This window comes from Ovis aries, chromosome 1 (assembly GCF_016772045.2).
Source record: "Ovis aries strain OAR_USU_Benz2616 breed Rambouillet chromosome 1, ARS-UI_Ramb_v3.0, whole genome shotgun sequence".
In the NCBI taxonomy this organism is placed as follows: domain Eukaryota; kingdom Metazoa; phylum Chordata; class Mammalia; order Artiodactyla; family Bovidae; genus Ovis; species Ovis aries.
In genome coordinates, this window is record NC_056054.1 from 197,723,052 (window position 1) to 197,740,825 (window position 17,774).

Genomic DNA, 17,774 nt, shown 5'->3' on the forward strand with positions numbered 1-17,774 from the left:
GCACCATGCCGGGAATACAGCAGTACACAAAGTAGGAAGTGTTTTGCCTTTTCAGAATTTGCAAACTTGCAAGATTGAGATACAGATCAGGAAACTGCACTCATAGTGAAGGGCAATGCGGGTAATGAAAGCAGAGCCCTTGGGTGTTGGGGAACCTAGTCTAGTGGAAGTCAGGGAGGCCTCCCTGAAGAAGTGATGTGTTCCTGGAGACAGGAAGGATGACAGGGATAAGAACTGGAAAGGGAAAAGTGGTTCTAGAGCTGAGGCAAGACAAGCATGCAGTTTCTAAGGCAGAGGCTGAAGTGCAGTTTGATTGGAGGGTGGTAAGATATCATGGCACCTGGTCCCATCACTTCATGGCAAATAGATGGGGAAACAATGAAACAGTGAGAGACTTTATTATTTGGGCTCCAAAATCACTGCAGATGGTGACTGCAGCATAAAATTAAAAGACGCTTGCTCTCTGGAAGAAAAGTTATGACCAACCTAGACAGCATATTAAAAGTGGAGACATTACTTTGCCAACAAAGGTCCATCTAGTCAAAGCTATGGTTTTTCCAGTAGTCTTGTGTGGATGTGAGAGTTGGACTATAAAGAAAGCTGAACACTGAAGAATTGGTGCTTTTGAACTGTGGTGTTGGAGAAGACTCAAGAGTCCATTGGACTCCAAGGAGATCCAATTAGTCCATCCTAAAGGAAATCAGTCCTGAATATTCATTGGAAGGACTGATGCTGAGGCTGAAACTCCAATACTTTGGCCATCTGATGCAAAGAACTGACTCATTTGAAAAGACTCTGATGCTGGGAAAGATTGAAGGTGGGAGGAGAAGGGGATGGCTGAGGATGAGATGGTTGGATGGCATCGCCGACTCAATGAACATGAGTTTGAGCAAACCCTGGGAGATGGTGAAAGACAGGGAAACCTGGTGTGCTGCAGTCCATGGGGTCACTAAGAGTTGGACACGACTGAGCAACTGAACTGAAGAAAGGGAGAGAGTGCTCAAAGAAGTAGGAGAGGTATCCAAGGACCAGGTTATGGCCGGCCTTTTAAAATCATGCTAAAATGTCTGTTACTTTACCCTAGAAACAATAGGAAGACATGTAAGGTAACATTATTGAATATGTATTTTTAAAAGCTCCATCTGACTGTAGTGTAAAGCATTGACAGGAGGAAGGGAAAGAGGAAGCTGACACAACCATCAAAGAGAGAAAAGATAATGAACAATATATTTATCATTATAATATCAGCATATCTGAAAAGTTTAAAGTTTACAGTACTATAAACAAGGAAATTATATGGTGAAGGACATAATGAGACATCTGAATAGTTGTATTGTCCAATCCCCCTGTGTGGAAATCATCTTTACTGTATCAAGAAAACACAACAGCTAGTTTACAAGAGCCCACACAGACCAAAGGTCTGCATCATTTACAGACCTTAAGCATTTAAGTATCATAATAATAATCACTATTAAGGATTAAAGCACATAGAATTAATGGTAATTTGTAGGTTTTTAATGACACTTAAATATAAACAAATATTGAAAAACAATATTCATAACTTTTTGAACTATTAAAAGAAGGGCCATATCTTCTTACCTTTCCAGGAAAGACCTGACTTAATTATTAATGGCCCCTTTTACTTTCAAATTGTCCCTCTTTGGATGATAAATTACATATTATCTCACTAATAAACTAACTCTTTATTTTGTACTAGTGAATTGGAAAATGAAGGGGAAGAATTTTAAGCATTTATCCTTCCTTTTCAGGGTAATTCAAAGAAAAACTAAGGCTTATTTTATAAAAGAATTTTTACTACAGATGAAGATAGAATAGAATTAGAAAACCATCTTTCTACAAACTGTAAGCAATGTATTGACTCCAATCAAGATTACCCATTTTAAAACTATCATTTTAAAATTATTATTATGGTTGATCAAGAATAAAATATTTCTGTAATTTCTAAAATAACACCACAATAATCATTTGTATTTGTCACTAAAGGAAAAATACATACAACTGAAGAATGGAGGAATCAGATAAGCATCACCCTGATCCAGTGGACAATTTTAGCATAATTACATCTAAATCAACCAGATATTAGGTCTCCAAATACACTTCACATCACCGACAGTATGTTTTAGAAACTATTTAACTTGATTTCATCAAAGCCTTTTGATTTAAATTTCAATTTGCTAGAAATACAAGGTATAGAAAAACAAGCTAAATAACCACCAGACAATCCAGAAGATGGAAAAACTAGGAAAAAATGTTCACCTTTTTTTCTTTTAAGTAAATTAGGGAATGGTGAAAGAAAATGTAGCTTGATTAAAAGAGCCTTGAGTGGCATAACAACCAGAGGAAATGCAAATATTGATTTGAAGAAATCAGTACTACAGTGCATTTTGAGAAACTTGGGTAAATTTAAACATGGATTGGATGTTAGGTAAGATGAAAAGTTATTGCTATGAAAAGACTATGATAATTAATGGAGGAAAATTTGATTAAAAAGCCACACATATGGAATGCACTCTTAAAAAATAAATATATTATCTTCGTACATATATGCATAAACAGAATATCTGGAAGAATGTGCAGATGTTCAGTAGGATTTTAGGAGTAGTGATATAGGCAGAGAGCATATGGTCCCACTATATTTTAGTAAGATAAAGTTTGGTTGTTTGTGCTTTCCAACTTTCTATTATACAATGCACACGTATAACTTTGTTAATAACAAAAGGCTAATTCCAGTTTAAAATGTGATATTAAAGATTTTATAAATTGTATAAACTTATAAATTTTTATTAAATCTTTTTGCTTATAAATTTTTATTTTTCCATTTTATTATTTTTTATTTTTCTTATCACAGTTAACAGGACATAATTAAATTATAGTACACAGATTGAGTGGGCTATTTTAATATTTCAATCTAATAACCAGATGTGTATATATTTTGGGCTTATATTATTTTTTCTTTCCAAGCATGTTGATCTATCACTGTGTTAATTATTGCTTCTTCACAATTTGATATTTGCTTTGCTGTTCACTAGCTGCTTTATTTGGGGATGCTTCATTGAATTACTATAGATTAGGAATAAAGATCCCCAAGGGAATTTTCAAAAGTTACTAATATTTTTCCTAGGATATGCAAAAATGGTTTTATTGAGAAAAAATTCAAAACAGTCATAGATTTTAATTATCTCCATAATCTTCTGAAATATTTCCTCATAGAAACAAAAAACTTTCAGGAGGGAAAATTTTGTATCTCTAAAATTTAACTAATCATAATTAATTTTACGCTGCCTTTTCCCAGAAATATTTCAAGAGACTTAATAGAATATACAAAACATGACAGAAAATAAATCATAAAATAAATGTGGGAATAAAAAATTTAAATGCCAATGTTGAGTAAAAAGAACACAGAATAAATTTTAAAATGCTTAGAATAAAATCCATATAATTAATAAATATAATAATTAATTTTGCTAAATGCCAATTAAACAGTCAATAATATCCATGAAGTGAAAGTGAATCAATCACTCTTAATTCTAAGATTAGATTAGTAATTCTCCTGAGATATTGGTAAAGAGATGCTTGTGAAGTATGAACATCATTTTCAAGGATATATGAGCAAGATGTTATTATCTCATTTTTACATTATCTAGCTTTTAAATTGGAAACAATTCTTTTGAGGGCTTCAGAAATTCACAACTGTATTCCTATTTTCCAGAGTATTTTGGTTTTATAATCTGTCAAGGTACTGCATGACTATTAATGCTATTCATGTGACTTTCAAGGAAGCAGAAAAACTAAGGTTAAAATTTTGTAGCTTATAAAAGCTCTTCAGTTTAAAAATTGAAGAATGGTTATATTATATATATGAGTAAAATCCATGAGCAATCTTTCATTGATATCTTTAAATGTGTATATAACTATTTTTTCAAAAAGCACACATTTTGTGAGGAAAATTGACTTTTATTCAGTAGAGAATTGTGAGCCTTTATTGCTTTCAAGCGAAAACATATTTATTGCATTTGATCATATGTTGGCTATTTTGCTGGGTACTGAGAATCCAGTGGTGAGAGGACACTTGAACCAGTGAATTCTAATATGGCACATTCTTGAAAGGCGTTTAGATGCCCAAGCAATCAATACAAACTCCCTGGTTTAGCTATTAACTGCTGTGGTTTAATGTTTGACAATATACAAGCAAACTTGGAGCAGTGATAAAATAATACACAGATCTCTTATGCTCCTAATGAGGAAGAAAGGCAGCACTGACTCTGATATTAATTTGGTATTAATTCAGCATTTGCTTTTGACATTTAGAGCATAGAGAGGGCACTTTTCATCTTTAACTCCCACCAGTGGCTGGTACACGGAGCTGTTCTTTTCTTTTTCTATTTTAACAGAATCAGAGCAATGGTAAGCTTTGATATACTGGTTTGAATTTGGAAAAATCATCTTCTTCAGAGCTATCAAATAACTCACTCAGTGGAGAATACAAAAAGTGAGCCAAAAGCCAGGGAAAGAGCTAAGAGCTTGTCAGTCCCTTCAAAGATTAGAATCTCTGGCCTCCTTTGAAAGTTTCTGTCCATTCTTAAAAAGAGTCATATCATTTTAATACCACCATGTCACTATCTCTAGTAGCAATATAGAAATCACAACAAACGTTTTGTATCCCAGCAACCTTATCATCAAATACAGGGGAAGTGTGTGCGTGTGAGAGAGAGAGAGAGAGAGAAAGAGAGATGGTAAAAGAATGCGGAAGAAAGTAATAATTGAGGAGAAGCAATAGGAGACTCTAATTTTTTGAGTAAGCTGAGCAATTAATTTAGTTGGACTTGGGGCCTAGATGTCTGATCCTGGATAGGCCTGCTATTTGGTTAATTTGAACTCACTTGATTAGTTAAACAATATATATACAGACTGTTACATGTCAATTCACACCCTAGTGTCGACAGCATACATTTTGGCAGTCTGTGTTCGAGGGGTCGCATGTGACCGGGGCATGGAAACAGCTGTGGTTGAATAGGCTTTCCTTGTGGAATAAGAATAGCTCCTCTCAGGTCCAACATCTGTTTGGGAGAGATAAACATAGTGATATAAAAATAATTATGGCTCAGTAAATTTTGGGAAAATGTAGTTATATATTCTTCTCTCAAAGAGGCAAGAATATAAATATTTTAAGAAGGAATCATCTAAGAACCCTAGAAGAAAGTCTGAGTTTCAATCTAAAAGTTGCTTTTAGATTTAAAATTCAGCCAAGTAATTTCCTTTTCATTTTTTTTATGAAAAGAGAAATTTCCTAGTTTTTTTTTTTAGTAACACATTACATTCTTTAACAACAAGGGTACATTTGATTTGACTCTGCATCTACTTCTCTGTTTAACTCTAAATATAAATTTAGTCGGTTGTGTGAAATGAGATATATAAGATAATGACACATTGAAATAATCATTATCTATTTGGGTATTGAACACAACTGTATCTGCTTTCCCCACCCCACCCCCCACCTTTTTCAACAAATATATCTCTAACTGGATAGTAAGGTTCTAGTATTACAAGTCAGTTGTCCTTGAACAATGGAAATCTCTAATGGTAATAGATAAGTATCAAGCTATCAATATTACTTTGGGCTGGTGAGATGTGTTTCCATTAGGTTGGGAAAAATAACACTGGAGGCAAGGAAGTGTGCTATTTTATTTTGTCCTTACCTTTGAAGAGGTATAAGCAGCATGTGAGGATAGCACCAGCCAAAATACAACCCAAAGAACCAGCCATTCCAAGCCAACAGGACCAACCAAATTTATATTGGATGCCAAGAAATATATTGTGGAAAACCAGAGAAGAACGTTCTACATAAACATCAACAGCATACCAAACAGAGCCAATTATTCCTGGAGCACCTGAAAGAAATGGAAATTGCTAAAAATAACTCATGTCTTTTCCAAATATAAATCCAAGAAGATTAAGTTATTCTATTGTATTGTACTTAAGAGTATTCTATCATGTTGTATTTAAGAGTAGTCTATGACTCCCCTGACCCACCACCCAGACCCATGATTGAAGTTACGTCAACTACATAATCAGCATCTGTAATTTTAGTGATTTGGGGATAAAAACAAATAACTGAAGTAGAAATTGAAAATTTATCTACCACACCCACCATGTAAGAATAGACTAAATATTTTGTTTATTTCAAATAAAATTTAATCCTCACAGATTTGTCTTTCTGAAAATTGACTGGTTTGAAATGATGCAACTAGAGTCCTTTCACATGTATAAATTACAGGTACAAATTGCATGTCAGGGCTCAGATGGAAGAAAATATCACGGGCAGTTGTAGAACAAAAGATATATGAAAATAGTGTTTCTGAAATCTGTAAGCCCCCAAGAAACTCTCACCTTTTTTCCTAGTAAGTCTGTGATTTCCATTTAAGTCACAATTTCATTGCACTCTTTTCACAATTATTTAATGCAACAAGTTTAAGAAGGACCTGATTGTGAACACATAGTAACCTTTAGAATACAGGACATAAATTACTATATCTTTTCTATAATACTGAAACCTATAGGTTTAGCATGAAAATTCTTTTTTTTTTTTTAACTTAAAACAGATGTCATACTAATTTCAAATAGTAATTCTAAGGCTTTGGTCATCTTGGGTGATTTAATTCAGTCATCTCTTTAGCCATTCCTGCAGGAATTTTCTTCATTGACTTATTTTTCTTTAAATTTAGTTTTGATATTTTATGAAAAATAGAGTAGATTATCTAGTGATGTCTTAAAAAGAATTCTAGAACAAAATTGCATAGCATTAAATGATGTTTAAATTTGTTAGATAAAGTACATTGTTACATACAAAAGGTTTATGTTTTCACTAAGCTGGATATGGGAATAGATATTTTGAAAAGAAAAAAAAACTAATAAATTATTGTGACTTTTTAGTGCAAGCTAAGGATCCTTAGGGCCTTGTGTGAAAATATCAGGGAGGTCCCATTTTTTACCATGTGATGGGTGAGACTTTCTGCTATGAGCTTACTCTGCCCACTTTGGGATCTTTACAGCAACAATTAAGAATGGATACTATTGCTGGGGCTCTACCCTAATTTGCAGACCAAAAAAAGGAGACAGATTAAGTTAACTGGCATAAAGTCCCACATTACACATATATACATATCTCCAAGTATTTCTAGTTTTAAAATTCTCATCAATTTACCCTTCACGTCCCAGTCAGGTTCCCACTTAAATTTGCTTTGGTGACTGTTTGCTGCTATCAAAAAATAAGATGGTTTTCAATCTTCCTACATTTTGGTTTTTTCATAGTGCACTTACTCTCAATTTGCATTATAATCCAAGAAAGACACTGGGTTTTATTTAGGATGACTAATTTGAAATTAATGGCTGACCTCAGGAAAATATCAATTTTGCTGTTTCACTAATAAACCCCATATAAAGTGCATCTTGATTTATTGTTTTTTAGTCTTGCTTGATTTATGTCTTCAGAAATCCACTTATTCTCTGCTTAAGTAAAGATAAGATCATACTTGTTTATTGTTACAGATATAATCATATGAGTTGGCACATGAGAAAAGTCTAATATAGAACTTGATACAACTTCAGTTCAGTTCAGCTCAGTTCAGTCACTCAGTCATGTCTGACTCTTTGCGACCTCATGAATCGCAGCATTCCAGGCCTCCCTGTCCATCACCAACTCCTGGAGTTCACTCAGACTCACGTCCATCGAGTCCCTGATGCCATCCAGCCATCTCATCCCCTGTCGTCCCCTTTTCCTCCTGCCCCCAATCCCTCCCAGCAGCAGAGTCTTTTCCAGTGAGTCAACTCTTCGCATGAGGTGGCCAAAGTACTGGAGTTTCAGCTTTAGCATCATTCCTTCCAAAGAAATCCCAGGGCTGATCTCCTTCAGAATAGACTGGTTGGATCTCCTTGCAGTCCAAGGGACTCTCAAGAGTCTTCTCCAAAACCACAGTAAGAAAGCATCAATTCTTCGGCTCTCAGCTTTCTTCACAGTCCAACTCTCACGTCCATACATGACGACTGGAAAAACCATAGCCTTGACTAGACAGACCTTTGTTGGCAAAGTAATGTCTCTGCTTTTCAATATGTTATCTAGGTTGGTCATAACTTTTCTTCCAAGGAGTGTCTTTTAATTTCATGGCTGCAGTCACCATCTGCAGTGATTTTGGAGCCCCCAAAAATAAAGTCTGACACTGTTTCCACTGTCTCCCATGAAGTGATGGGACGAGATGCCATGATCTTCGTTTTCTGAATGTTGAGCTTTAAGCCAACTTTTTCACTCTCCTCTTTCACTTTCATCAAGAGACTTTTTAGTTCCTCTTTACTTTCTGCCATAAGGGTGGTGTCATCTGATACAACTTAGGTCATTGCAAAGAATTGGTAAAGATGTGTACAGGCAAGGTGGTGGCAGCTTGGGGCTTACTTTAGGATTTAACTTCAAGAATAATCACCAAAAAAGTTTTTAAAAACTTAAAGCTTTATATACTTTTTAAGTGGTTAAAAATTGTTTGAGGACATCAAAAACCTTGATTGGGGATATTAGCCAAAGATTAATATCTAATTACAAAACTAAGGAAAGCAGGGTTGGTGGATGTGCTCCTTATTCCTTCATTCTAGAAAAGCAAGTCACATATGATCCTAAAATGAACTCCTTCAGAACAACACCCTTCTTCATCCCAAAACCTTAGTTGAGTATCTTTTTCCCCATCACTAGTCCAGATAAGTACCTGCTACTAGTAATGTGGTTCCAGCAACAAAGCTGAGGCGGACTTTGATGTATGGCTCGTCAGGGAGGAATTTCACGCAGTCAAGTCCAAGGAGCAGGGTAATAAATCCAAATCCAGCTAGAATATCTGCAGTAATCATCAGCGCCCGAGTTACCACCAGCTTCACTAGAAGATTAGAGCATGTGGTTTCAGCATAATCAGAGGAAGGAGACATGTTAATACATAGAGGTGCACCAAAGAAAAAAAGACAACTGCATACGTCAACACATGCCCAGTGAATACAATCACACTTTAAATGTGCATGAACTTGAAAATAAATACTCTTATTTAATTTTTTGATAAAATTCAAAAGTATTATAAGACTACTGACATTAATTGTTTAAACAAACATTATTTGTTTAACCACTGCTTATTATGATCCTGTTGGCCTCTTAGCAAAATGCCTGGCATATGGCAGAGACTAAATAACTATTTCTCTTTTTGCCTCCTGTTTTGGAATGAGTCTTGTTCACAAGTATTAGCTGAAAGCTATATTGAAAGTAGAGTATTTCTTCTTCCAAAGATATCCAATAAATATTCAGTAAATAATTAATCACTATATTTGTTTTAATTTTTATTGAAAAAGTGTAAATAATTGGTTAAATTTTAATATAGAGGAGAAGAATAAAATATTTCCAGATGTCTCATGCCAATTCAGGTGGAAGCCATCAGCAGATCTTTAGAAGAAGGAACTTCTGTTATTAAGTAGACTATTTCTGGAAGCCAGAATCATATTTTCTTTTAATTCCTTTATGTTGTGACCCCTCTTGGCCAACATTCTGCATTAATCTATCCACCTTGTGTTGTCAACTGCACATATTTTAAAGCCATCACCAATGAGAATATTTGGCAGAAAATCTAGAAAAGAGAAGATCAGGTAAATAGAAGTGGAATAGTAGCAGTCATCTGTAATGGGAACATCAACTGTGAAAGTTTCCTCAATTGTGAGTCCCAGTGATACTAAATTAAAACTAGGATAATGTTACCACTAATGGAGGATTAATTATCTGAAGTCAGAACTATTGGTACTTTAGCTGGCTAGTGGAGAGGAGTAATAAAATTTATTGCTTTGATGTTATAGTAATTATTTTACTTTCATAGTGATTTGGGGTTTCATTTTATTGAAATAATTTTTTCCCCAATGATGAGACCACTTTAGGGCCTACTTAGTTATAGACTTCCTGTAAAAATGTGGCCAATCTTCCTCATTTCAAATATAAAATATTTTCTTAATCCTTCTAAGAGAGGAAATCAATGCATAAAATCAATCTATACCTTAAAAGGTGAATATTTAAGATATCAAAAAGTGATGATATTTTTAAAAATTTGACTCAAATTTAGGCCAAATCTGAGTTTCATTTTTTTTTCAAAATTGAAGAAAGAGAAAAATATGTAACTTGTTAGGTTGATAGTTTTTATATTTCAACAGATCTCCTTGATCCACAAATGGTATATACAAATAAGCCTCCTGTTCAGCACTCCAGACCAAGTGGTCCCACACTCTAGAGTATTTCCCTTGAAGTTTTGTAAGTCTCCTTTGAAACTTAGGTCAACAGGGCCAGGATTGTCATCTGGATAGAGTGCCCTGAAATCACTGTGGGCCCTGGTCTTCCCCTGTCTGACCTAAACTCCTATACAAAGTGTGTTTCAGACGCTCAGTGGAACTTGAGGACTCACTCCTGTGGTGTCACCCAGTAACCATATAACTAATCCAGTTTCAAGAAGGCAGCTCTGCAAGTATGTTGCTAATGCTGGCCCGTCAGGAATCTCCTTTTGCAGACTGTCTGGGATTGGGCTACCAGAATATTGAACAGGTGAGATGGACTCAGACTAACAGTATCAACAGAGTCCTAAAAAATGCCTCTGAGTCTAAATACCCTAAGTAGGCCAGAGCAATGAGAAAGCTGATCTAATTGTGATTGTATAAAAGATATCAAAGACTAAAAATAAAATCCTACTCTCTTATAGGTAACATCGTTAACTTAGAGGATACAGCTCATTAGTTTCTTAGAACAGATTTTTATTTCTTTTGTCTTTAAGCATATGGTAGAATCTTTAAAGAATATTAAGAGATTTTTCAGGATATTTTTAAAAAGTAATAGATAAAAATATATCAAGAGGAAAATGTGAAGTAGTATAGGCAAAAGATACAGGACCATTTTAAAGTACAAACAGTGGCTTTCTCTGTGTAGTAGGCTTATGAATGATTTTATTTTCTTCTTGCATAAATATACATAGCAATATTTTAAAAGTTGGAAATATTGTATCTTTCTATGTTCTTCTCAGCTCTAAACATAGCCCTGAATTTCTAGAATAACCTAGTGTTCACATGAACACAAATGTCCATTCCTAGACTAAATCATGCTTCTTTCTAGGTTAGTGCAAGGAAAAAGAGAAAACATAAAAGTTTTTTTTTTTTTTTACCAAAAAAGTGAAATAAAAGCCTTATGAATTATGTTAAAAAGTATTCCAGTCACTCAAATCCTAAATGGCAGAGAATGCTGTTTTTAGAGTGCAACTCCTTTTAAGTGCTTTTTCCTGGACTGAAATAGCTGTCCTGGGGAAAAGTCACATTCTAAGGGTTTACTTTTCATTTATCTTAAGAAAAGAAGTTGCCATGTTGTACCACCACCCATCATTTTATTTGAAAGAGACTAAAACAAATTTAATTTAGTGACTACACCAGTACTTTAGCACAATTTGATGTTCTAAGTAAATAAATAAATAGTATGGAGAAGAGTGGAGAGAAATCAGTAATTAGGCTTTTCAATCTGTGAAGTCTCTATTCATAGAAACAAGGGCCTTGTTAACACCTAATTATAATTTAAAGCTAAAGGTAGAGAAGATGAAGGAACTGGCTTTTTGTATCTGCTAATAATGTGTCACATATCTGAATTTTTTTCATTCCCTGATCCCACAGTCTGTGTCTCTTTGCCTATCTCTTTGTCGCCCTATCCTTCTGTCTCTGTATCTGCCCCTCTGCCTCGAACTTCTCTCTTTCTTAGCAAATCATTCACTGAAATATTGTAAATTTTCTATCTGATCTAAGTCATTGCTAAAAGACTTCTCTGAAATCTTTTCATCTAACCTATCAACTCTAATCATAAAAATCACTGCCCTTAAAGAATTAATTTCATTTTTTAATTGTTTACTAAGAGCCTACTGTGTATAAGGCACTATAACAGACTGTTTGTGAGATAGCAGAGCTGAATAAGGTAACAATTTTACCCTAAAAGAATTTATAAATAGATGGGAAAAGATTAAATATGCTAACAATGCTTCAATTCACATTTCAGAAATAATAAGCTAAAATTTTAATCGAAACATTTAGACCTGAACAGAACCTTACGATAGTATAGTAGAAGACAAAAACACATCATGGAAACCTGAGTTCAATTTCCTTTGGTCTCCCTGCCCTGACAAGGAGGGATGTGTAAGGCATACGTACAGGAGTGCTCAGCAAGTATAGAATCATACTCATCACAGGTGCGAATTCCATCAAAAGCGTTTGTGACACACTCCCACCAGAGGCCTCGACATTTTGTGCTCACCTAGATGTTGGAGAAGACAATATGTGAAACAGCCAGGCAGACACACTTCAGTTTACCTTGATCAAAGGAAGAACTTGGCTGTTATGAGACTAATAGCAAAGCACAGTGCTTACAAGCACTGCACACATTTCATTGACAACAAACACCATACATTCTAGAGTATTTTCTCTTAAGCACTAACAATAAAGACTTTTCTCAACAGAAAGTAAACTTATTTCCTGATTTGGGAGTGGAGGGGGAGTAAGTCATGCTGAAGATGGATAAAATCAGAATTAAACACATTCAGATGCCTATGGTTGGCTCCATCTTCAAGTCGATCTAATCTGGCAGCACTTCATTTTGCTATGCTGACATTTACTCACCAAAAAAAAAAAAATCAATATAACAATAGATGATCACTGTTGACATCTTGAATCTATTAGGAATGTACATTAGTTTTTCTTCATCATGAAGATGAATCCCATGAAGAAACACGTTATTATACATGAAATTCATAGATTTAAAATAATGGTCAAAGAAAGTTATACATGAAGACAACAATAAATGAAATATAAAGACCACATGACTTCCCCCTTGCTCGACTGACAGACTACAAATGCTTAAGCTATGATGTGGATGTAAACAAACTGAACATTAATTTCATAAACCTGACAGCTGTAAACCACTACTACTTAGAAATGTTGTACAGATGATTCTAAATATCCACTTTAATGCTAAAAGGTAGCAGTGTCCTGAAACTTCTCATACTTTACAAGCTGTAAGTCAAAATAGATTTCCTAGAATTATAAACATGCCAACAGGAAATGTTTTCAAGTATTCTTGACAGAACTGTTGCATATGGAACAGAGCTAATTTGATTGCTTATTCTGATTCAATTACAGATTCACATTATTTTGGCAATCTGGGAATAGTTTAGTAAGATTTAACCAAAAATTATCTTGGAAAATGAAAGCTTAAAATTTTCCTTAAAGAAAGAATAAATAACAGAGCAAAGTGGGAAGAGAAATGAAAGGCAGGGAGATTATAACTGATGTGGAGAAGAAAGGAATATAGAACATTTTTATTTGCAAAATAAAATTATATCAGAGGATAACTGTGCTATGAAACTCCCTGCCCCATGTTCTGCTTTGAAGTTGTTTGTGCAGCAAATAAGACTTCACTACTGGCTGAAAGTGAAGTCCCTCAGTCGTGTCTGACTCTGTGCGACCCAATGGACTATAACCTGCTAGGCTCCTCCATCTGTGGGATTCTTCAGGCAAGAATACTGCCATGGGTTGCCGTTTCCTTCTCCAGGGGACCTTCCTGACACAGGGATCAAACCCGGGTCTCCCACACTGCAGGCAGACTCTTTACTGAAGTGACTTTGTACACACATCTGATCTGAGACTAATAATTTAATACAGAAAATTCATCTTATGAAATCTAATATATGTTTCTGAAGGAGGATTTGTACATACAAAGTTATATGAAAAATGAAAGTGTTAGTTGCTAAGTTGTCTGACTCTGCGACTCCACAGACTGTAGCCCACCAGGCTCCTCTGTCCATGGAATTCTCCAGGCAAGAATACTGAAGTGGGTTGCCATTCCCTCCTCCAGGACATATTCCTGATCCAGGGATCAAACCCGGGTCTTCGGTGTTGCAGGCGGACTTTTTACTGTTTGAGCCACCAAGGAAGCCCAAAGTTATATACACATAAAATGTAAACTATAACTGACAAAACAGACTTTAAATTGACACTCATTACTTGTGTTGTTTCTTTGAGCAAGATCTTACCTTTTTGAACCTCAAACTCCTTGTCTTGGTGGCTCAGAGTTTAAAGTATCTGCCTGGAATGCTGGAGACCTGGGTTCGATCCCTGGGTCAGGAAGATCCCCTGGAGAAGGAAATGGCAACCCACTCCAGTACTCTTGCCTGGAGAATCCCATGGAGGGAAGAGCTTGGTAGGCTACAGTCCATGAGGTCGCAAAGAGTCGGACACGACTGAGTGACCTCACTTTCACTTTAATGCTAAAGTGACTATAAGAATTAAAAATTACAAAACATACATAGTACAAGTGATTTGCTCAATAAATGATAAAATTTGTAAAGTACTTAAACATCATAATAACCTGAGTAGTGACTAAGTTCAGCATTACTAATGAACCATAGGAAAGTTGAGAAAAGTAGATGTAATTGGTTGAATGGCAACACCTGACCCCAAATGTGACCATGTTCTAAACCCCAAAACCTGTGAATGGGACCTTATTTGGAAAAAGGAACTTTGCATATGTAGTTAAATTAAGAGTTTTGAGATAAAATCATCTTCAATTACCAGGGTGGCCCTAAATCTAGTGACAAGTGTCCTTATAAGAGACACACACATGTACACGAGGCTATATTCAAAATAAGTAACCAACAAGGACCTATTGTATAGCATATAGAACTCTACTCAGTTATGTGCCAGCCTGGATGCGAGGAGGGTTTGGGGGAAAAAGAATTCATGTATATGTATGGCTGAGTACCTTCCCTCTTCACCTCAAACTACCAAATATTGTTAACTGGCTATATTCCAATACAAAATAAAAAGTTTAAATTCTGAAAAAAAGAAGAAGAGAAATGCAGAGGAGAGACAGAAAGAAGAGAAGGAGGTCATGTGGCCACTGAGGCGGACTTCGGAGTGGCTCAGCCTCATGTCACTGAATGCCTAGGTCATCAGAAGCTGGAAGAGGCGAGGAATGCATTCATTCTCTTCTAAGAGCCTTCAGAGGCAGTGCAGCCCTCCCAACACTTTGACTTCAAACTTCTGGCCTCCAGAACTGCAAAAGAGTAAATTTCTCTTGTGTTAAGTCAACAAATTGTGGTAATGTGCTATTGCAGCCTGGGGAAATGGATATAGTAGAGATGGTTTGTACTAAACTATCATAATTCAACAGAAAAAAAGCCTTCTCATAGCCTTTTACTCGTTGGAGTCTGAATGAACAGAAACACACTGGATCTGGTTCATTACAACCTGAAGTAGGTTATGTGGACCTGAAGTCACTATTCTAATAATCAGAGATTGACTAATAATCTCCAATTTCCTGCTAACTCAGCTACTAAAATGAACTAATGAAATCTAATTTAGTCATTCTATGTGAGGTATTTAGAAAATGAGATGAAATATATATTTGAGGATACTTATTTTAAGCTAAAAAGTATTTTTTTTCTTGCCAAAATAATCCAGTAGTGCTGTCATTTTTCAAGGCTATTGATCATTTACCTGCAATAACCGTATTTAGAAAAGCAATGAGCTCATTAGGGGAAACAAGGAATCCAATTTCATTAGGTATTAATGCTTTAGGGCACAATATTAGATTGTTTGGTATTCACACTCAGTCAAGGTACGTGAGAATAGTGGCTGTAATTAACTAAACTTCTGTGTTAATATAGCACTTACTGGAGACACTCTTAAAGGTGCCTTTGTGCACAAAAAAAACAAGGTTAAAAGACTGTAGGTTATTTATCACATTTAGGAAAGCCCTCCTTGCCTAAAATTTAGAGTCTTCACTAATCCTTCTGTTGTATAATGTCTTATTAAGAACTCTCTAAAAGGCACAAGATAAGTGAAAGTGTTAGTCACTCAGTTGTATCTGGCTCTTTGAAACCCCATGGACTGTAACCTGCAAGGCTCCTCTGTCCATAAAATTCTCCAGGCAAGAATATTGGAGTGGATTGCCGTTCCATTCTCCAGGGGCTCTTACCAGCCCAGGGATTGACCCTGGGTCTCCTGCATTGCAGGTAGATTCTTTACCCTCTGAGGAAGGCAAGCAACTTCATAATTCTTAAAGTTTTAAGAAAAGGTTCTTGTAAAACAGACTGATGCTTAAAATATTATGGTTAATATTTCTTAATGGGCAAAACTGTGGTGTTGGAGAAGACTCTTGAGAGTCCCTTGGACTGCAAGGAGATCCAACCAGTCCATTCTGAAGGAGATCAGTCCTGGGTGTTCTTTGGAAGGAATGATGCTAAAGCTGAAACTCCAGTACTTTGGCCACCTCATGCGAAGAGCTGACTCATTGGAAAAGACTCTGATGCTGGGAGGGATTGGGGGCAGGAGGAGAAGGGGACAACAGAGGATGAGATGGCTGGATGGCATCATGGACTCGATGGACGTGAGTTTGAGTGAACTCTGGGAGTTGGTGATGGACAGAGAGGCCTGGTGTGCTGTAATTCATGGGGTCGCAAAGAGTCGGACATGACTGAGCGACTGAAATGAACAGAACTGAAAGGGCTAAAACAACATTAACTATAATCTTATCTCACAGTGTTGTCCAAAATGGACAATTCCAGATTTAAGCTATGTCCTCTTAACATGTGATCCATATATTAATAGATAACATATAAAATAAAAGCAGTAATTTTTATTTATATCAATTTTTATTTTTTTAATTATAAAAGTATGATAACACATTTACAGAAGACTTGGAAAATACAGAACAAGGTTACATGTAGTGCCACTATATGCTACCATCATCTTTTAAGTAGATAAAGTAAGATTTTTAGTTGGAGTTTCAATATCAAATTCAAAAATTAACAGAATGAATCTACAGAGAAGTAGAAGGATAGAATAGATCTGAAAAGCACTGTAAACCAATTCAACACAATTAAGATTTATACAATTTCTACACAACAGTAGAATACAAACTCTATTCAAGTTCCCATAGACTGCAAGCTAGGAGACACTGGAACGTATCTGAGGATGTAAAACAAGGAGCAAAAATTTCATGGTCTGAAGGCACTGAAATCATTACAGAGCCTGTTCTCTTATTACTGTGGAATTATGATATAAACCAATATCAGAGATACTTGAAAATAACCCACATATTTTCAAGTGTAATGTGACATTTGCCAAGAAAGATCTTTGACTTAGCCATTGAAAGCCTCCATAAAGTTAAACTGATAACATAGAGGGCGATTGCAAAAAGAAAGCATTTACTTTTCTGTAAATAATGTTTTCCCTGGTTTGTTTTTCACTTTTTAATTTTATTTTTAAGGGTTTTTATTTTTATTATTTATTTATTTGGCTGTGGCACATCTTCGATCTTTGTCACGGCATGTGGGGTCTAGGTCCTTGGTCAAGGATCCAACCCATGGCCTCTGTGTGAGGAGCGCAGAGCCTTATCCACAGGACCACTAGGGCAGTCTTGATACTTGATGAATTTTTATATCATTTCAATGAATAGCTGTTGATCCTGAAGTGAGGAGAAGTCAGTTTACCCAAGGTGTGACAGTAAAAGTACAAGACACAAATATGAAGCCAGCATAAATTTCTTAATATGTATTATTTGCCAACAGTAAAACATAAAGATTTTATAAGAGTACAGATTTCTGGCCAATCTGGCCACCAGGAATTCCTAGTTCCATGTAACAACAATTAGCAAGAACTGAGTGGTTCTT

The 17,774-nt window shown here is 35.5% G+C and overlaps 1 protein-coding gene across 7 annotated transcripts in view; it reads right to left on the bottom strand.

Annotated features, from left to right (window-relative positions):
* Positions 1–1,201: 1,201 nt before the first annotated feature.
* The window catches only part of CLDN16 (claudin 16), a 127,839-nt gene continuing 111,266 nt past the window's right edge, over positions 1,202–17,774 (bottom strand). For all 7 annotated transcript variants that reach the window (XM_060419381.1, XM_060419372.1, XM_012097145.4 and 4 more), the window contains 4 exons: positions 12,256–12,358; positions 8,769–8,933; positions 5,718–5,909; positions 1,202–5,078 (listed from right to left, as the gene is read on the bottom strand). In XM_060419381.1, coding sequence (XP_060275364.1) covers positions 4,945–5,078; positions 5,718–5,909; positions 8,769–8,933; positions 12,256–12,358 — 594 coding nt within the window. In that variant the 3' untranslated portion in view covers positions 1,202–4,944. The remainder of the gene's footprint in view (positions 5,079–5,717; positions 5,910–8,768; positions 8,934–12,255; positions 12,359–17,774) is intronic.